The sequence below is a fragment of the Lactuca saligna genome, chromosome 4 (assembly GCF_052625555.1).
Source record: "Lactuca saligna cultivar CGN05327 chromosome 4, ASM5262555v1, whole genome shotgun sequence".
Taxonomy (NCBI): Eukaryota; Viridiplantae; Streptophyta; class Magnoliopsida; order Asterales; family Asteraceae; genus Lactuca; species Lactuca saligna.
Genome location: NC_136420.1, coordinates 477404 through 499458, shown reverse-complemented (window position 1 = coordinate 499458; position 22055 = coordinate 477404). Strand labels below are relative to the sequence as shown.

At 35.6% G+C, this 22055-nt stretch overlaps 1 protein-coding gene across 1 annotated transcript; it reads right to left on the bottom strand.

Annotated features, from left to right (window-relative positions):
* Window positions 1–2134: 2134 nt before the first annotated feature.
* On the bottom strand, window positions 2135–8369 carry SFC (ARF GTPase-activating protein). The gene is made up of 18 exons (XM_078988893.1): window positions 8240–8369; window positions 7759–7976; window positions 6736–6812; window positions 6370–6470; window positions 6151–6221; window positions 5913–5975; window positions 5656–5700; window positions 5502–5567; window positions 5374–5421; window positions 5201–5296; window positions 5050–5091; window positions 4577–4939; window positions 4180–4500; window positions 3724–4083; window positions 3510–3655; window positions 3325–3424; window positions 2777–3252; window positions 2135–2701 (listed from the first exon to the last, which is right to left on the bottom strand). The coding sequence occupies exons 2-18, from the start codon at window positions 7801–7803 to the stop codon at window positions 2587–2589; spliced, it is 2535 nt and encodes an 844-aa protein (XP_078845019.1). The 5' UTR covers window positions 7804–7976; window positions 8240–8369; the 3' UTR covers window positions 2135–2586.
* Between the last annotated feature and the right edge of the window lie 13686 nt (window positions 8370–22055).

The window sequence follows — 22055 nt, the reverse complement described above, 5'->3', positions numbered from 1 at the left end:
AGTGACATGCATGAGACTTGGCGAGTCCACGTCGTGACTCGACGAGTCCAAGGCAATCTTCTTGCCTCAAGAACAAACTCGACGAGTTGTTCATACAACTCGGCGAGTCACAGTCTGGACGTGTTCATATGATGAAGGAGAACTCGACTGGTTGTTCATACAACTCGGCGAGTCAGATGAAGTTAGATTCGACGTTAACTCAGGAGAAGAACTCATCGAGTTGTTGCCAAACTCGACGAGTTGAAGTGAGTAGAGGATTAGAAAAGGTGTTAGGGACTCAGCGAGTGGGCCGCCCAACTCGGCAAGTTCGGTCAACTGAAAGTTGACTTTGACCAGGAGGTTGAATTTGACCAGGGGTAAATTAGTCATTTTACCCTGAGAACAGTAGTATCTGATTTAGTATCTATGGAATTTGTAGCCGGGGAGTTCCGGAGCAACAGTCAGCCAGTTTCAGATTTAGCATCTCAGCAGCCAGCGTTACGAGGTGAGTTTTCCTTTCAGTAGAAATGGGTCTACGGCCACAATGTCGGCCCATTTAGTTAGCAGTAGTTCCGAACTTTGGTCCGATGCAGTAGCTTAGTGTGCTTGATGTCTTTGTGATTCAAGCATGTCTTTGTATTATGTGTTTCAGACTTCGATCCGATGCAGTATGTGTTATATGTGTTTATGCTAGTAGTTATGTTATGTCATGCTATGTTCAGTTAGTTTCTGGACTTCGGCCCGATGCAGAGGGCAAGGCCCTGGTTAGTTTCGAACTTCGGTCCGATGCAGAGGGCAATGCCCTAGTTAGTTTCCGACTTCGGTCCGATGCAGTTTCCGGACTTCGGTCCGATGCAGAGGGCAAGACCCTGATTTGTTCCGGACTTCAATCCGATGCAGTTTCCGGACTTCGGTCCGATGCAGTGGGCAAGGCCCAGTAGTTGCTTATATGTTATTGCATGGTATGTGGTAGTTTGGATGAGCTCACTAAGCTTTGTGCTTACAGTTTTAGTATCTTGTTTTAGGTATTTCCGCAAGTAAAGGGAAGAGCTCAGGTTGATGGCATGGCACACACCACAGCTTCAGTTTATCCTGGGAGTTTTTATTCGGATGTTTTGATATGTTTTGACATTAGTTGATTTGATACATTCACTTTTACATTTGAGACATGTTATTCGTGGTTTTATTATATGATAATTAACTTCATGGTTTTAGTAATGCTTAAAACAAAAAAATTTGGATTCTATTTTTGGGACGTTTCAATCAGTCTATACATCCAAAACTTGAATCGAGTCGAAACTTCCTCGTGAAAGCCCTAAACCTAATCCAATAAGCTTTAATCACTCAACTTTGGGTTTTGACCTTGAATTCTCGGTTCAAAACTCTTAGTGGACCAAAAACTTCCTTATTGGGCCCTAATAGACCGATAACCTTTCAACTTGGTTCTTTTGGGTCCAGAACTAACATTTGGATCCTAGTTTGGCCGAAATTATTTATGCAATACTATTCTGGGCCGAAAACTCTTAATGGACCTTATTGGGCCGAAAACTCATCCATATGAGCTCATTGGGCCGAATCCATTTCTTTTGGGCCTAGTAGTGGACCGAAATCATTCTTGGGCTCGAGCCAAGCCCAAAGTCTCGAGCTAACCGAAAACCTTAATGGGCTTAGGAGTTCTCAGTTACATTTCAAAAACCCAAACCCAAAAGTCTTTCTTTCTCCCCTCTCCTATTGGGCCGATCGAAATTTATAAAAGAAAAATCGCAAAGGATTAAATTGTGACACCTCACAATTACCTTGCATGTAAACATGCATATTGCACCTGATACATATACGCAAAGATGTGTTAGCCATTAAATAATAACCATCTAATCCCCTGATGGCCGGAAAATTAAATGGTATATACAAAATTCATCCTAAATATAGAGACGGAGTGATCATCTCATATGAGAGGTCAGGGGTTCAAATCTCTATGGGGACATAGGTGGTTATTTAGAAGTAGATTAGTTAGTTTGCCGTTTCAAAAAAAAAAAAGATCGTAGGATAGTGAAACTGTGAGAGACGGCTGGAAAATTAGATTGAGGCATTTACTACAAAAGCAAGTATCGGCGTTGTTCCCTTCGGTTAGAAGAAGAAAGGGTGTGGGTGTTGAAAATAAGTCAAAAATTTACTCCATTTTCAGTCAAACAGTAAGAATAGAGTTTGCAACAACACTAGGCCAGCCAAACCAAAACAATGTACAGAAGAAAAAAAAACACGCCCCTCAACGCACAAACCTCTCACCCTTACATAAAAAACCTTAACATTCCATTCATTCACATGCTACTTTACATTACTCGCCTAGAATTACAGAGAAATTAGATGGATGCATATCCCATGCTCTCTCTGGCCTTTCACAATTCACATTCACAATAAATGAGTTTGAGGTTTCAGCAGTCCCAACTTGGAGTTGCAGCAGCCCTTCCGGTTTGAGGTCCCAAACCGAAACCCTGCTGTCATTCAGTGTATCCACATCGCTTACTTCTCTAATTACACAACTAAAGGCCAACACTTGATACCCCTCCTTTCAATATAATAATAATATAGCAGCTTTCAACACATATCTTGTCACCCATTCGAATCTGATAACAGACTCAGAACCTCATTGTCCCTAAAATTTGATTCAACCGCAAGCTCCAAAGGGGTTTTGCCAGCACCGTTTGCAGCGTGAGGATCAGCCCCTCTGCAAAATTATTTATAGTCTCAAGTAACTGATTGATGGTTGATAGAATTAGAAAGTGTGTAAAAGAAAGGTTACCTTGTAAGAAGCAGCCTTGCAAATGCAGATTTGCCTCTGAGGATACAATGATGGAGTGGTGTCTGGCCTCTTGAATCGGGAACATTTACATTGGCACCATACTGTAAGAGCAGCTCAATCATCCCAATATCTGCAGTTTCACAAGCAAGATGGAGGAGGGTGCAGCCCTCGAACTCATCCATGCCAAGTCCAAGTCCAAGTCCTTGCGCTTCGCTTGTGCCTGCTGCTGCCATTGAAGAGATTGAGATTGAGATTGAATCACCAGGGGGCGTCGCCTGCTCTTGCAACAGCATTGCCTTGGCAAGGGTTAGAGAAGAATTACAGGAATCTTGCATGTAAATGTAGTTCATGTCTGCTTCAAAGTTGACAATCAGACGGTATGCAGCTTTCTTGTCATTAGCACGAACAGCCTCCCATATATGTTGTGTCACTAGACTACGGTCCTTGGGCTTTCGTACGAAAACTTTTAAAGCATACTGCACCCAACAACAAGGGATTTCAATCAGACAACAGATACATACAGCTATAAACTAGAACAAAGATAAAACCTTTGCATGGATGAACTTCTCCTTCACGGCTATGGAATCAGAAGGACTAGGTTTACAGAAATAAAGAAGCTGGGGCTTATCAGAAGAAGACTTGTAAAACCTTCAAAAAAAAAAAAAAATTAAAAATTAAAATGAGAGCACAAAACATAAAGAAGAAATGAAGCAGGGGGGAGCAGGGTGTTTACCCGGTAGGAACCAGTTCCGTCTTATAGGCACCTTTGGACTGTAATAATTCCTCCCAAACCGAATTAGCAAAGGCATTGCCTAAAGACTGAAACAAGGTGATCACAGACGGCTCCCACACTTTGACATCAAGTGTCAATGAGCGTACCTGCAAATATTATTATTATTATTATTTCAATGAATTAGCAGCAGTGATTAGTGAGTGTATGAACCAACCTTTGATATGTGCACACCAAGGTTGCGGTGGACACCAGAACATTCAATGCAGACAACAACTCCTAGATTCAAGCATGCCCAATCGGGGTCGGAGGCACCACAGTCTGCACACCTGTCATTTCCACAAACCCTATGCAGCACGTCTATGGGTTTCTCAGGTTTCAGACCTGATTGCTGCTGCTGCTGATGATGATGATGATGTGAAATTCTTGATAGGCGGCCGGGGTTTGGATAGGCAGGCCTCTCCCTCTCGGATGCATACTCTTCAACAGCTGTGTGATCAAAATCAGAACTTTCAAATGAACTGCTATCACTGGCGGATCGATGATGGCTACTGCCCATAGGACTACCAGATAAACACTGAAAACATAAACACAACTCAAGAGATTTAATTTTAACCACATATTCATGAAATTTCATATGTCTGTTCTGTTGTGTTCCAACTAGATTACTCACCCTCTCAGGAACCTGAGAGCTTAGCAATGACGCAATAACTCCTGTTATCTTCTCTATCCAATCCATCTGATCAAGGGTGCTCTCTGCCTGCAAAGTATAATTTTTTGTGGGGGAAATAATCCTGAAGCAAAACCTGAGGTCGGATTGGTCAGCATCAACCTTTATTGTTGAAGTCAAGAGGTTAACAGTGTGATGAGCAACAGATTTCTCATCATGTACTCCACCTCCACCATGGTGATGATGAGAAGAAAGCCAACGGCTCAGCAGCCCATGACCGAGTTCAGAGCTATTCCTCTGACCAGAGATTTGACTGCCAGAGCCCTGTTGCCGAAAATATAGATATAGATATAAATATATAAATGTAATAACGTATAATAAGTAAAGCAGGCGGACTTACAGATGGTTTGCTGCTTTGTTTGCGGTAGTAGTAGAGCATTCCTCGGCTATCGAGAACAAAAAACCTTCGTTTCCAGTCGCCCCTGAGGTTTGAGGAGCGCTTGGAAAGATATCCTTGGCGGATGGTTTGAACCTTCCCCTTTGAAGCAGACTGCATCACCGCCTCTATCATTTTATGGGAGCTTCTCCCGATGGCTTGAATGCCATCCCCCCCATTTGGAGATCCGTTGGAACCATTTGTATTTGAATTTGAAGACCACCTGCTCTCCCGATCAATCTGTCTTTTGTACTCTTGCATTCTTTCGTTCAGAGCTGCTTGCTCGTAATTTGATCTCTCCCGAGATTGCTGAGCATATGTCAGCACCTGCCCGTTTTGTTTTTTTTTTTTTTATATATTAAAATAAAACATAACATGCATATTCTTCTTTTCTGTATGTCTAATTTCTAATCTCTAAACTAAAATAAATACCAAACCTGATTTATATACGGCTCCATCTGATGCAAAAGCTCGTATCCCTACAACAAGAATAATCCAGACAGACTTAGATTTTAGAAAGCTCCACAAACACACTGCTACTGCTACTGCTACTGCTACTATTGAATTGAATTGAATTGAATTGTTTGCCTGTTTGAAGTAACGGAGATGGGCGTCCATCGTACCGCTCACTGCTTCCAGAAATTCAAATCTCTTTTTTGCTTCAACATTAGAAAGTGCCGTAACCTAAATAATAACAAACCAATGAAATAATTCTTTCATTGTTTAATACTCTAAGTAGCAGAAACAAATAATATACCAACCAGATTAAAGCGAGCTTGCTCAAAAGTAGCCCTTGCATTATGAAGGTCCTGGATATTTGCATGCATTTGTATTGTTAGGATTTTGCAAATTGCAATCACTGGTTTTGAGTTGTATAAATGTTCCATACCTCCTCCAAAACTATAGCTACATCATTCTTGGTGCCTTTCTTCAAGGACAGAAACTTCTCCCGAGCCTGCAGTGCAATATGGATTCTGATTCATTTCTTTTATTTTTCACTCCAACTCCATATTACTTTCTGAAAAACATTAATTAAACCTGACCTGGTCATATAGAAGACTGGCCTTGTCAAACCGCTTACGTGCCTCCTGTACCAACAATCAAATCATTACTAACTGACAATTCAAAAAGTTACCTCACTTCAATTTTCAATTATAAAAGTTGATCTCTAGGCCAAAAAAACAATATCAAGATGATGATATTCTATGTAAATACAATTGTGTTGCATGCATGCTACATGTTACCCAACATAGGATCTATTACAGAAAAAAACAACCCTAGTAGAAGGAAAACAATTTACCTTTACGTCATGCAAATCTATGTTCACAAATTGCAGTAATCGGTCGTTCAGTATATGCTCGACCTGTAAGAGACAGAGTTGTCAAAATCACATTTACAAGTGTCAGTCATGCACAAATCCACTACGGTTCAACACAATTAAAGAATATCAAAACTTTTGATAAATCAAAGTTCCAACTATTTTCATAAAATCCGATAGATAGATATAACACCTATCAGCAAATGATGACTTCAATTACCTGAGATCGAAGAACTTCCTTGTATGTTCCAATCTCCCGTAGTGCAATTGTAAATTTTGTCATCACAGGACCTACAAGTGAGTAGGGATATGAGAAAAATTAACATCGATGACACTGCCAGAACTAGTAATATAAATCAATCATCATAATGTGATGATGAATGGCATGGGCATGATGCCAACAAATTGATTGCCATAACCAAATAGTTTTTAAATTTACCTCCAAATGCGACACTAATCGGATCATTATGTCCTCCGCCAAATGTTTCAAGGGTGCTGGCAAAAGCAATGTCCCCATCATATCCCTCACCAAGCCCTTCGCTGCATGTATGATGTATCATCAACAAAACAGGTTATAATTTATAAATAAAAGCAGCATTGCAATATAAATACAGTATATGATTATATATCCCTTCAGTGTCAAACTCCAAAGGTAAAATCTAGACTGATATGCAACTCATATTTCAATTAACAAAGGATATGAAGGCTTATTGCAAGCTAGACATCAACCAAATAAACATTAGGGAAGATAAACTTCAGCAGTACAAAAGAAAAAAGAAAAAAAAACATTGTTACTGAAACTCACGTATATTTTCTACATCCTTTGTAGAACTTTAAGCTTCTATCCCTCAGCAATTCAGCACTTTCCTCTAAACATTGCATCTGTTACATGAAATTTGGTATTATCATAAGCACAAGACAGCCTTTTGAGCAATGTTTTTAAAACATAAACCTCAAAAAAACTTGATGATGAATAACTAAGTATTGTTATTGTATGTTAGAGATCAGGTTTAAGCTGCATGGCAAAAAAAACAAAGGACTATATGCTGTTTGGAGTGGCCTGCTGTACCCAATTATGTGGCTTTAATCACATCCACATGCAAAATGCACATTGAAATTTAACTTCTTACTACCAGCACAATAGACAATAATAGTATTATGGTACATACTGAACTGATCAGTCATAAATCATAATTCATGTGAAAGCCCTTTCAAAAGAATGGTCCTGCTGCATAACAAATTAACAATTAACATGGCATGCTTCAAAAGGCTTAAGGTTCAGTCCTATTCCATAGACTGTTTGGATGGTTAAAACTATAAACATTGACCACGAAGAAATTTCACATTGGATTTTCTTTCAAGTGCAAAAGCAAAACCAAGATGAGTTCTGGTACAACTTTGCAGTACTTGTCTCAAGTTAAACAGCAAAACGAAAATTGTTGGAAAATCTACAATTTAGGCAAACGGGCCCAGATGCTAAATTCCGCCCAAATTATGACAGCTTCTTACCCTTAAACCCAGGTTATGTTCACATCAACTTAAGACCCTTTTATTTGCAATTTTTCAGTGATCATGTACAACGACCAGCCATGATTCGACCACACATAGGGTTCCATAATACGCGCTCTAACTCGCAAAGCTAAAGTTTTGCCTTTTTTTTGTGTGTGTGGTGGGGAGGATGCTATTTTACCCAAATCCTATTTCATAATTAGATAATTAATTAAGAGGCTTTTCTACTAAATGCGTATGCATATTTTGTTGTAAAATGCAGAGTTCGAAGAAAAAGAGAGAGCTAGGGAAAGATGAAAAAGCAAAAGAAGAATGAAACCTGTTTACGGAACATCGGAGAGTCGTCGAGCTTTGCGAAATGCATGATTGCAGGTTGAGAGATTGGTAGAAGAAAAAAAAATCCAATCTTGTTTCAGACTAGAATGCTTGATCTTTAAAGACTTAAAACACCAACATAATCATGAAAAATCTGTAAAACCCAGAAAAGATCTTTCATTGTCCTCCGATCTCAAAAACTTCATCACCAAAAGCAACCCACTGGATCAGAAATTGAAAGAAGAAAAAAATGAGATTGAAAGCGTAAAAGAGGTTGTCGTTGCTGTAGGTTTGTCGGTACAGAACCCTAAGATGAAAGGAAAAAGTGGGGAAGAAATAAAGAAATGAGAGAAAAAAGCGATGGAAGAGTGGAGTGAAGAAAAACCCTAGAGAAAGTACGGACTGAGAACACACACAGGAATTGAGTTAAATTAGGCGAGATAACAGCCGAATGTTTTTGTTGAAGAATACGAATGAAATCAAACCTCACTACTTAAAAAGAAAAAGGATTCATCGGAATTCCATCAAAAACCTCAATTTGTTGAATCCACACACATTTGATGATTGCGGTTATTATTATCAAATAAAAAAATAAACACAACACAACGCTTTTTTCCACGGTTTTGCTTACTACTTTTCTTTGTATTACTTTTTCCGGTTTATGTCTACCTGGCTGGCCTCTCCCTCTCCTATGTATGGGGTTTTGCATTTGAGCCCCCAATCACCGCTAACAAAAGATAACAAATTTCCTTCATCTTTTTATGTTTCACCATATAATCAAATATAAATTATTTGATTAATGTTGTAATATAAAATAATTTTATATGTGGACATAATTTTATTAAACCTATTTTCATATTTCGATGATACCATCCATGAAACATGTATTGTCTTATTTTGTTTTTGGAATAAAGTGTAAGGAATCAACCAATTAGGTGTTGAAAATAAAAATAAGAGTAAATTACTGAAATCGTCTATGTGATTTGGATTCAATTACATTTTTGATCCCTAACATTTGTTTTGCACTCGGACCATCCTTATAATTTCTTTTTGTTTCGGTTATAGTCCCCGACCGATTTAAAATGACTATACTACCCTTGTATTTTTCTTTTTTAATTAATCTTTTTTATTCATTACAATTAATCAATAAAAGCAAATAGTTTATTAAGAATATGGGCTCTCCATCATACCTTCAAGGCAACAACCCACAAAACCTTAACCTTTCCAATCGGCCTCTCTTCACGATTCCCACCACCATCTCTTTTCTCATGTGCTTCTACTTCGTCTTTCTCGCCGGAAATTCTCGCCAAAAATTGCAGCGGTCGCCATCAAAAACCATCCACCGCCTTATGTATCCCTCTCTTACCATTGAACTCGCTGAAAGATCTAACTTTCCAAACCTTAAGTAACCCTAAGAATCTGATGTGCACCTGAAAGCCTGTCACCGAAAATCGATTTCTTCATGTATTCATCACTTTCATCTTCTTTTCTCAAGTATTGTTATACAATGGGGTTTTGATTTCACACAAAATCGATTATCACTTGGATGTGTTTTAGATTAAGTTTGCATCAGGCTTGCTCGAGTATATTCTGAAGTCAAATTTTCACTTCATCGATCAATTTCTCGCTTGATTTTCTAAAATCGATTTTTCCATCAGGCTTGTTAGATGTGCATCATAGGGTTTTTTTTGGAAAATTGCATCAAGTTTGATTTTGTTTACATCGGGATTGCCTTAGGTTTGTTTTAGGTTTGTATTATGTTTGCTTCAAGTTTGCTTCATTCAAGATTTTTCCGTATTAATTTTGTTGAAATTAAAATCTCGCATCATGTTTGTTTTTCCTAGTTCATCAAATTTTCAAGTTCATGTTTGCTCTTGGTTTCATGATTTGGGTGTCGGTGGTGGTTATTAAGGTTACTGGTGGTGGTGACCAGCATAAAAGAAAGATACGGCAAGTTGGGCAACGCAGTAAGTTACCAACGGTGGTTATAGATTTCACAGGTGCATTTTGAACATGTTAATATATGCGTAATTGTACATTAGCTTAAAGAAGTTGTACCCTTGTTAATCTTATTACATTAAATAGATATATTAATATTAACAATTATAAAAATACATAAAAATATTGATCAAGGGTATTATACTCATTTTAAGTTGATCAAGACCAAAAGCGAAACGAAAACAAACCACATGGACGGTCTGGGTGCAAAACAAACGTTAGGGACCAAACACATACTTTTACCAAAACCACAAGGACGATTTTAGTAATTTACTCTAAAAATAAAATAGTTTTATAGTTATTAGATAGATTTTGAGACGCAATTGATTGATTGATTAGAAAATGGACCATGGACGGGAAGGGAAGATGACTATACCAAATATCAGGGGGCCTTCGCTCATTAAAATGACATAGGTCCACTCTCATAACTCACAGGTCATAGCACAACCCCGTATTATCATTTTCTGTTTTCTATTTTCCATTTTATTAAGAGTAAACCACATGATGTGTACTTTTTGTTCAAGTTTTCAGGCTTGCTTAAACCGTTTCGTCCAACTCAGGCCCGTCCTAAAGAGTGGACGATGGAGGCGACCGGTTTAGGACTCATGCTTTGGAACGGCTCTGGTCCAACCTTAAAAATATTGATAGATCATGTCCTTCTGGTATAAAAAGTTACAGTTTTGATACCTGCTATGCATTGGTAGTTCTCTTTGGATGCTCACAGTGACACTGGCAACCACTGTTTTTTCTGTATGAAGTGTAAATTTTTGGATTTTTTTCTTTTTTCTATTATAAAATTTGTAACCAGAAACACTTACTACATAATATTGCGTCCACCCATGTTGCTACGTATAAAACACTATTAACCCTTACTCATGAGAATACATTTTTTGAAGGTGTCAAATTCAATCAAAGTTTATATATATATATATATATATATATATATATATATATATATATATATATATATATATATATATATCAATGTTGTAAAACTCGTTGAGTTGGCCGATTATTCCTCCGAGTGCTTGCTACTCGGCCCCTTACCGAGGTGAGTTACAAAATCCCGAGTACTCCCGATGGGCCCTTACTGAACTGAGTAGTGTTGTAAACCCGGTCAACTCGATGATTAATATATATAATATACTTAATGATTATTATTTAAAATACATACACATGTGATATATATATATATATATATATATATATATATATATATATCTTAAATTTTCAGTAATTATTCACAAAGTGAGCCCATTATGTGTTTTTCAGTTTTTGTGTATTCCTATGTCTCTAATTTTGATATCTATTTCAATCAACTTATGATTTTAACTTATGATTTTGATATATATAGTTTTCCTAAAAGTATTTCTACATGAATTACCAAATCTGAGTACTCTCGAGTACTCGCTACTCAGTAGTTGGCCGAACAGGTACCGAGTAACGAGTTCTACAACCTTTATGTGTGTGTGTATATATATATATATATATATAGAGAGAGAGAGTCCGGTTTTGGTGAGGATTCAAAAAATAGTGAGGACTGTGAGGACAATTCTCCACCACTCATTTCGTCAACAACACAAACGTCAAACTCAATACTTGGTCGTGGTGCGTACGCATGCGACACAAGTCCGTGGTAATTAATACAGACTTGATGATTTAATTACATGTGACGAACGTCTATATAACGTCATTTAATTGGGTTTTATTATTTTTTTTTTTGTTTTTTTTACATTTTTATATTTTTTTAATTCAAAAAAATAGCTATGTACTCGGTTTTCATGTTTTTTATTATTTTCGGTTTTTTTCGTTTTCTTTTAAAATTTTTTTAATATATTTACTACATCCTTGAAGATACTAGTATTTTTGTTTATTTTTGTTTATTTTTGTTTTTACTTTTTGAATAACAATTATAAAGTTTTAAATAAGAAGAATATTTATGATCATAATATTTTCCGTTCATACATTTTTTTAATCATATTATATTTGGATCATAAAAACTTTGAATCAAATTATTTGTATTTTGAATCAAATCATTTTTGAATTATATGATTTTGGATCAACAATATATTCAATTAAATAATTTTTTTGTTCAAAAAAAATTGTGGATCATTCTATATTTTGAATCGTTTAATTTTGAATTATAAAATATATAATTAAGGATTATAAAATATTTGAGTCTAAATATTTTTAGACCATAACAAATTAATTATCATAAAAAAGCTGAATAAAAATTTTGAATCATAAATATTTTGAATCATCGTATTTTAGATTATATTATGTTCAACGTTTAAAAAAAAAAAACTAATATTTATTAAAATTAAGAATAAATACTTCAAAAACTTATTTTTGAAAAATTCTTTTTACATATTCACTAATATACTGAGTAGAAGTATCCCTTAAATTTTTATGATTTTTAGATGAATTGTTTTTTGATTTTTTTATAAAAAGAAAAAAAATCAAATTTTCATGATTGTGATCATTTTGTAGTGTAACATCCGGACTTTCAGGTATATTATTGTGTGTTTTATTTTTAAACTTTATGGAGTGACTCGACAAGTTGTGAGCCCAACTCGTCAAGTAGGGTCGAGTTGTTCGTGTCGGATTAATGAATAGACTCGATGAGTCAGAGAGCCGACTCGTCGAGTAGGTGTTGGGCAGAGAAACCCTAATTTCCCGGGGTTGGGGCCTATATAAGGGAACTTATGCCCCTATTTCTGCCTCACCAGCTGCCTAACCCTTCTGTGTGAAACCCTAAGCTAGTGTAGTGAGCAAAGAGAGTCTCCAAGCTAGCCTTGAAGGATTTTAGTGCATCTTTGAGGATGAAGAGGAGTTTATTCAGCAAGGAACAAGAAGGAGTTGTTGGGGTTCAGGCCATTTTGTCTAGAGCTTCAAGAGGAAGGTAAAAAGCTTGAACCCGTCCCCTTTAATTGGTTAGATCTCATGAGTTAAGAAGTTAGGGTTTTCATCATATTATTTGGGACTTCGAGAATACTAAGTTATATAGAGGTTTAAACCTCAGATCTGGACCTTGTGAGGTCCCTAGAGCCCAAAAGTCCCAACTTTATTCATCCATATGAGAAGTATAGTGTTTAACACCTTATGAGAACATGTATTGGTAGTTTGGAGCAAAACCATCATGCATGAGTGTAAAAGATCGAAGCTTTACATAACAATCGAGTCTTAGGATGGTATATCTAGTGTTTGGAGTGATAGATCTACCTTAAATCGTATGAATGAGAAATAAGATCGAAGGGGTTCGCCAGTCCATGGCCTGACTCAACGAGTCAGTGAGGGTTTGTCCCAGTGAGCTTGATTGTGCGATAACTTGGCGAGTTGGGGGTCAACTCGACGAGTTGAGTTGGACTTTCTTGAGACTTCTGAGGAAACAAGGGGACTCGACGAGTCGCAAGAGTGCACTCGACGAGTCAGGTCAAACATAAACTGTTGACTCGAGTTTGACTTTTGTTGACTTTAGGGTTTGGTCAACATGAGTATTAGAGACCATGGAGGAGTAAAATGGTATTTTACCCAATTCAAGAGTTAGAGAGAGAAGAATAAAATTTGGTTACTTAGAGTCGAGAATCAAGTATTAATTAGAGATGTGTACCATATGTGTCAAGCGGTGGCTAATTCAAGATTCGAGTTCGAGGATAATTGCTTGCTTGCTTGCAAGGTGAGTCTTCTCACTATACTTTACCTAGAGTGGTATTTATGTGTGACCAGAGGGTCTTATGTGCTTACTTGAGTTATGCATTTGTTTGTGTGATATATATATATATATATATATATATATAATGTTACTGAGACCGGACTGGATGGTCCAACGAGCTGTGAGACCGGAGGGTCCTCACTGAGACCGGACCAGAGGGTCCAACGAGTCGTGGGACTGGAGGGTCCCACTGAGACACATAGACCGGAGGGTCTTACAGAGTTATAGCCTCGATTGGCTAATGTGTTGTATGTGGTATTTTGGGAAACTCACTAAGCTTCGTGCTTAGCGTGTTATGTGTATGTGTTTCAGGTTTTTCTCAAGATCGCGGGAAGGCAACGACTTGATTATACACACCAATAAAAGAGTTATGTTTTGAAGATCTTGGATTTTAATCAAACAATTATGGAGTTGCGAATTTGTAAATTAAACAAATGAGATTTTTGTGAAATGTGTTATAAGAATTATGCGATTTTAAATGAAAATTTTACTTGATTACAGTGTTACATGTAGAGAATTAAATTTTAAAAACTTTGATTTTTTTTAATATTCCTTTTTCAAATAAAAAAAAAAGTTAAAACAAACACCTAAAAAAACTCATCAACTATATGGTTGATACGTGTCCTAGAGATGATGAGATTTTTAACGCGGCCGATGATTCCTATTTTTTTTCACAATGCATCATAACCATCCAATTTCACAAATAACGGCAAAGATTTGTCCTCGCAATTCTCACCGTTTTTTAAGTCCTCACTTGATTCAACATATACATATATATATATATATATATATATATATGTGTGTGTGTGTGGGGGGGGGGGTGTTTGTGTTTGTGTGTGTATGTGGTTAGGATTAAGATGCTCGTCGAGTTTTGCAGAATTTGTTGCCTCTGTGTTTCTTGTGTCGCTCTTAAAACATGATAATGGAATACGACTTATTGAAGTAGGCACTATATGGAGATGGTTGGTTTCCAAGTTGGCTATGAGAGGTGTTGGTAAAGAAATAACCAAGTATCTCAATGATTTTTCAGTTCAAGGTCAGATTGTCGAGTGGCACTGAGGCCGTATTACATATTGTCAACAAGGTGTTGAGTGAGTGTCACGACAATGGGTCTCTTTATATGCTTACCGTGGACTTCTTCAATGCCTTTAACCTTGTTGACAGGTCTGCATTACTTCATGAGGTCATATTGAGATGCCCTTCTATATATCCTTGTGGGTAGAATTCTTATATGGACAAGCAACACGGTTGTATCTAGGAGTCACACATATCTAGTCCACCACTGGGGTTCAACAGGGAGACCCCTTAGGACCACTTCTCTTTGTTCTTGTATTGCACCCACTCTTGCATAATATTATAGACAATTGCAAGCTTATTATCCATGCATGGTAACTTGATAATGGAACATTTATTAAAGATTCGGAAGGGGTGGCCAAAGTGTTAGACATCATTAAGGTGATGGGTCCAAAATTGGACCTTCAGTTGAATATCAAGAAAATCGAGCTCTTTTAGCCCTTGTGTGGTAGGAAGTTTCATGAGAGGCTTTTCTAGGTTGACATCGAGAGGCCGTCATTGGGGGTGAAACTTCTTGTGGGAGTTGTTAGTATAGATGTTGGTTTTATTAGCAGCTTAGCCACAAAGAGAGCCAAAAACGCTGTGAATTTGATGTTCCTTCTTCCACAACTATTTGACCCTCAGAGTGAGCTCCTTTTGCTTCGGTCATGTATGGTTATTGCTAAAATTTTATCTGGGTTGAGAACATGTCAACCCATTCACATGGAGGAGGCATCATTGCTCTTTGATAAAGGTCTGCGCGGGAAGATTGAAGACATGGTTTGTGGTGGCCCTTTCTTTGGCGACATACAGTGGCACTGCTTCCCTGCCTGTAAGGCCCATAATTTTGGGCAATACATTTAGAGTATAACCTTAGTAATTATGCATCTTATCGAACAAATAAAATCCTTAATTAAAATAATTGTTCTTTATATGTGTTATGAGATAATAAATAATTATCGTGTACATATTAAGTGGACAAATATTAGGAGTATAGAATATTTGTAGAAAAACCGTAATATAAAATTTATCATTGAAGTGATAAAATAAAGATTAAAAATAAAAGATTATTTAGGATAAGTAATATTAATGAAAGTTGTAGTAGTCGTGATGATGATCTCGTGGATATAAAGAAAGCCCAATATGAGTTTGTAGGAGGAAGCTATGATTTATCTAAGTTTCACGTTCAAACCAATATGACAAGGTGTGCCATAATAAGTAAACCAGAGATAGGTTGCTCTTTAGCCCAAGTGATCTAAACGAAAGCCATAGTTCTCATCAATAGAAACTTGTCGATATAAAGAACGCCAAAATCTGACTTCGTATGAGGAAGTTATGATTTTTCAAAGTTTCAAGTGCGATATAGTATAACTGTGTGCGACACTGAAATCAAAATTAAAATTGGTTGATTGTTAGCAAAAATAATACAAATGAGAGTTGAAGATCTCGTAAATAAGAATTTGTCGATATAAAGACAGTCAAGAACGGAACTCGTATGTGAAGTATATAAGCGAAACTTGGTCCCTAAGTTTCAAAACACAGGCGAAATATGTTCAGATTTGTAAAATTGAAATAGAATGAAAATTAGCCAATATAGTCTAAATAAAAGTTGTTGTACTCTTCAATATGATACCAAAGATACAAAGAACGTAAAAAACGGAGCTTGTATGAAGAAGTTATGATTTTCACACCGTTATTTACAATCTAAGCCTTCGCAAACCTTAAAACGAAAAATAAAGTGAAACGCAGCCAATAGAGTCTAAATAAAAGTTGTATTAAACATCGATATCTATGTGTGGATATAAAAACCATCGAAAATAGAGTCTATATGCGAAAATTATGATTTTTAGAAAAATAATAATATCAGACTGTCAGATAGATGAAACGTGTCGCCACCATAAGCAACGTTTGAAGCCCATGCTACACCATGGCATGGAAAGCATGATGTAACGACATGGCACCCTCCTAGGCAATCTGTAAATTGTAATTTTGGCCTCATTTCTTCACTCACTCACTTTATAACTTCCTCTCCCTCTATATCTATGATTTTCTAAGGTTTTTGGGTTTCCAGCTACTTTTATGAGGCTTTGAGGTGCCAGAGAGCCCGAAGAAATGAAGTTTCAAAGTCGAAGTTATGCCTGCATGATGTCCGGTTTTTCGTTAAACAACTTGTCATTTTAAAGGAAAATCTAAAGTGTCAGTCAAGGATTTGACTTTCCCGCGAGTCTTCTACCTACATCAGGTAAGTGTATAGTTACTTTCATGAACATAATTTAATACCACTAAATATTAAAAAGTACTAAATATTTTTTGAAAGTCTATATATGAAATTACATGTTTATTATTTGGAATATTTGTTAAATGTGTATTTGATAATGTGCATTGTGTGAACCACTTATGGTTAATTATTTGTTAAAATGTTTATAAAATATTATTAAGTGATAATATTAAAAATAAGTATTATTACATAAATATAAATGCATGTTAAAATACACCATGTGTTACAAATATACATGTTAGGATGCAAAGCTCACCATTGGATGGTGTCTTAGGCTTACCCCTTGTGATATGGCTTTTTGGGTTGACTTAGCCTATAAATACTAGTCTTAGTATCATTGTATAGGTTGAGAGAGCTCCCATTATATAGATATCCAGAGAGCAGTTCTAGATATATATATATAGAGAGAGAGAGAGTGTAATGTAGTAAGCAAGCACATGCTTCTACATCTTTTGTACTTTCCTCATTATCTATACAAATTGTGCTTAAACTTTAAAGTGGGTCTTATCGATTATACATTGATTCTACAATTCTACGCTTGTCATCTATATTGGGATCCTACATGTGGTATCAGAGCTTAATCTTGAAGGTGTAACAACTTTTTCAAGATCAACGATCCTTGATGGCAATATTTTTGGTGTGTAATCGACTTGATGATTCGAATTTCATGGTGAGTCTCTCCATTGGATCGTTTTGCTTTTAATTCGATATTTGGTGGTCCAATTATCTTTTTAGTTCAATATCTATCAAAATCTCTCAGAATCATGTTTTTGAAATCGTTTTTTATCATTTTGATTCCATTGGATATTTTAGCTTTTAATTCAATATTTGTTGATCCAGTTATCTGTTCAATTCAAAATCTATCAAAATCTATGGGAATCATGTTTTTTAAATCATTTTTGATCATTTTGATTCCGTTGGATCTTTTTGATTTCCATTCCAAATTTGTTGATCCAAATATCTTTTGATTTAGCCCGATCTATTCATGTATTCATTCAATCCAAAATAAGCCCAAAATCATTTAACTTTTTATCAAGTCCAATTTATATTCATTGAGCCCAAACAATTTATTCATAGTGTTTATCGGATTCACATTGAAGCCCAAATCTCTATTGTATTAATGTTCATTGATCATATTTTTTTAGCCCAATTATTTGTATCCATTTCATGTATCTAGATTTTGTTTGGCCCTAATTTACATCTCGTTCATATTGTTTGTTTGATTATTGTTCATTCTTAATTCATATATCTAGTTAATGTTTGATTCACGATTCCTTTAAATTTCTAATCTTCGGTCAAATTTCTCTAATTTGTGAATCACAATTGTTCTTTGTTCAATCTGACATTTCATCTCAATGTATCTTCATAGTCTGATACAAGCACCAGATTCATGATTTCAATGTGAATGATTAATCAAATATGATTTCATTATTTTTCTGCCAATAGATTATTATTTATTCGCACTTGATCTTCGATTTACTCATTGATTGACTTATCTTTTTGGTAAATACATATATATCGATTAATATCTATTCTTGAACCAATTTGAATTAAAAAAATTGACGTTTTCGGCAATGATGTTGATGGAATTGGTGAGTTCAAGACTTTAATGTATATTCTTGCTGATGAGCTCTCAAGAATAAATGAATATGATGAAGAACATATGAAAATTGTTTGATATTCAGTGTTTGATCTGAGAAAACTGTGTTTGGTGTTTATTGACTCTTGAAATAAAAAAGGCAAACAAAAGTCAAAATTAGATTTTCGACTATGGTTTAGTGAATTGAGACTCAAAATCTTTTGATAAGAGTTATAGTCGAAATCAAAATTTGGATTGAAATCAATTTTGGAGTCGAATTGGTTGAAGTGGTCAAAGCATAAGAAAAGTAAAAGTCAAAAATTGGTGTTTATGATTGCCAACCGTCGAAGTGCAACTGGAACTGGTCTCACAAACTCTCGATTTGAAAGTAGAAATCAATTTTGATGATTTTCATTTGTTGGAATGTAAGAGATGGATGTCTACTGTTTGGTACGATTTTTGATTTCGACTCAAAGTAAAAGTCAAACTCAAAGTCAAAAATCATTGTTTTTTGACAATCGAAAATGAAGGCTATGATTTTGTGAATGGATTTCGCAACTTGTGTGATCCTTGTAATTGTAATTAGTATCGAATGGAAAGATGGAATTAATTGTCATTTGGTCAAAACAAGGGTTTTGCAGTTGGAATACAGCTGGAATTGATAATTTGCAATCGGAGATCAATTTTGGGTCTCGTTGTTTGTTTTGACTTTTAATTAGATAGTAGGGTTAGATTTTCACTACGAGTGGCAGATATGAGTGCAAGTGATGAATATCAGTTTTGACTGGTCGATGTGTGAATGTTTGGAAATTCGACTGTGTCATTAAAATGGAGTCAAAGGATGTCTATGGGTCGAATCTGATACTTTGACGGTGATTCACAAAAGCATTGAATTTCTAAGGCTATTAGATAGTTTTGAAGTTAATTTTGGTGCTATAAGTTGAAATGGTTTGAACTCAAAGAATCGATGGACAAAAGAAGCGATCAAGGTTTGATGGGAATTTTGTGGTCTTGAATGATTTTTCGATGTTGGATTTCAAGTATCGAAAGTTGAGATTAGATTGTTGATGGTTGAAAATTAGGTAACAAAAAGGAGAAACAAAAGTTTGAAATTTTGACTGTCAAGGTTGAAATTGAATTTGACAGTCGAAAGTTCAGTTTCAATTGTTGTTAGTCGAAAGTTGTTTGTTTGGTATCGGAAGCTCAAAGGATTGGGAACGAAAATGATAAAGCTTAAGAGTCAAAAGTGTGAAGTTTCAAATGTGTTATGTGCATTATTTCCTTTATAGCATCTAGAACCATTTTGGGGAAGAATATAACAGATTTTTCACATTTGGTCCCTAAAGTTTCTGAAAAATGTCACTATTTACCCATAAACTAAAATTGTTCCAATTTTTGGAGATTCTTTTGAGGGATTTAAAGAGTATTATTTGTGTAAGACATTTTTCAGCAATAAGAACATTTATGTTCATTTTTAAGTGAAAAGTGGTCCGGGAAGTAAATGTTTCAAAATTTAACAAGAAAAATCTACTTTTTCGGATTCGGTGTTTTGTTTTTGTCTCATATCGAGGGGGGATCGTAATGCAAAATCCGCATTGAGCATTTATCATTCCCATTTGGAGTTTTATAATCATGTTTTGATTATAAAAATGAGGATAAATTATAAAATGGGTATTCGAAATTGAAAATTTTTGGATGTTCATTTTTTGGCAAATGATCATTTTATGATTGGAAACAGATGTGACAATGAATAAAAAAAATTATGAAGTGATTTGAATTGGATTTTCTGAAGTGGTTTGGGTTTTCCATGTTCTATGAAAGGTTTGAACATAATGAAGATTTTTGGGATATGTTTTTTGGCTCAATATTGGGTAGTTATCCTTGGAGCTTTGGATACTCGAGGACTCACACATTACCTTTTTTATGCTTTGGATTGTATTGTCTCATATTCTAGAACCTAGATTAGAAGATCATTGATGAATTGAATATTTTTTTTGGTTTCTTCTACATTTCTCACGCTTGAGATCTTGTTCTTTGGTTGCTCATTTTTGGATATTAAAGTCGAGACATCCATTCCAAGCTTTGAAGGGGAGAATGCTAGGATGCAAAGCTCTCCATTGGATGGTGTCTTAGGCTTACCCCTTGTGGTATGGTTTTTTGGGTTGAGCTAGTCTATAAATACTAGTCTTAGTATCACTTTCTAGGTTGAGAATGAAGGGTTTTGAGCATTCTAACACTCCTATGGTGGTAGAATGACGTACCTTTTTGTTGTAGCTTGATTCCATGGAGCTTAAGAGCCTAGTGCCTCAAACGTGACACCTCAAATGGTTCACACGACATCACCAACATCTTGGAATAACTTGAGAGAAAGAGGTTCCTATGCTCAAATTATCTAGCCCTCATTTGTACACACACTCATCACACTAGTTCCGCTAGTGTCATTTTATAAACCACAGACCTATTTATATAGTGTGGAGGATTAGGGTTACATCCATGTAAACCATGATACCCATGACCTTTTGTTTCCATAGGATCAATGGGTTAAACACTCCATGGATTATCCATGAACGCTTAGCCCAACCTAAATGAACTTGGCCCACCAACTATATATAAGAGTCCATATTTAATTAGTTCCTTTTGATCACTAAATTAACCTAAAATAATTCTTGATCAATACTAATTAAATAATATGATTTCATATTAATATATTAGAACTTATAGTATATTAATATAAATCACTAGTATCATTTTTCTCATTTTGTCTATCCAATTGTTCTGATGCCATGCTACCTAAATGGACCATGCCAAGTCGGGTCGAATACATACCAATTATAATTTGGGCTTAGAAATATAATCCAATAGAGAAAGCTCCCATTGTATAGATATTTAGATAGTACTTCTTAAGAGAGAGAGTAATGTAGTAAGAAAGCACATGCTTTTATATCTTTTGTACTTTCCTCATTATCTATACAAATTGTCCATAAACTTTAAAGTGGGTCTTATCGATTATACATTGATTCTACAATTCTGCATTTTTCATCTACATTTGGGATCCTACAATACACTAAGTTATGATAAATGTCGTTTAAACAAGAGTTAATATTAAAAGTCGATTACAAGGATTGTAGTCTCGTCTAAGTTCTATACTAAGACATATAAAGAATAATTAGATCCGGTTAAGTTGGATAAAAGAATAGTCATATACTATATTGCAATAGTATGGTATAACAGGAAAATGGTTTGGAAATCCATTATAAGAATTATAGTGTTGCTTAATTTCAATAAAGATTTATAACATATACTTTAGATCAAAGTAAGTTAGAAATCTGAATAGTATCATAGTTGGGTAATGTGTGAGATTTAAAACGGAGTGTAGCACTCCTTCCCTTTTTTGGATAGTCAGTATTGGTAGGTCTGGATCAGAAAGCCATATGGTATGTCTGGAGCATCTTCTAGAGTAACATGACAACACTTGATTATTCTAGGTGATCTTATGAATTACGTTGATAGTGTGGTTTATAAAAAACATATGTAAATGAAATGGGGAACCATCATTCATCAAATACCATGATGGCTTAAGTGCCTTTTATGACTTATGCTAGCCAATAGAGCCCCTAGCTGTGTAGTCAAACCATCACTCTAAACAATTCATCAGGCGATGTTCTAGTTCAATGAAGCATA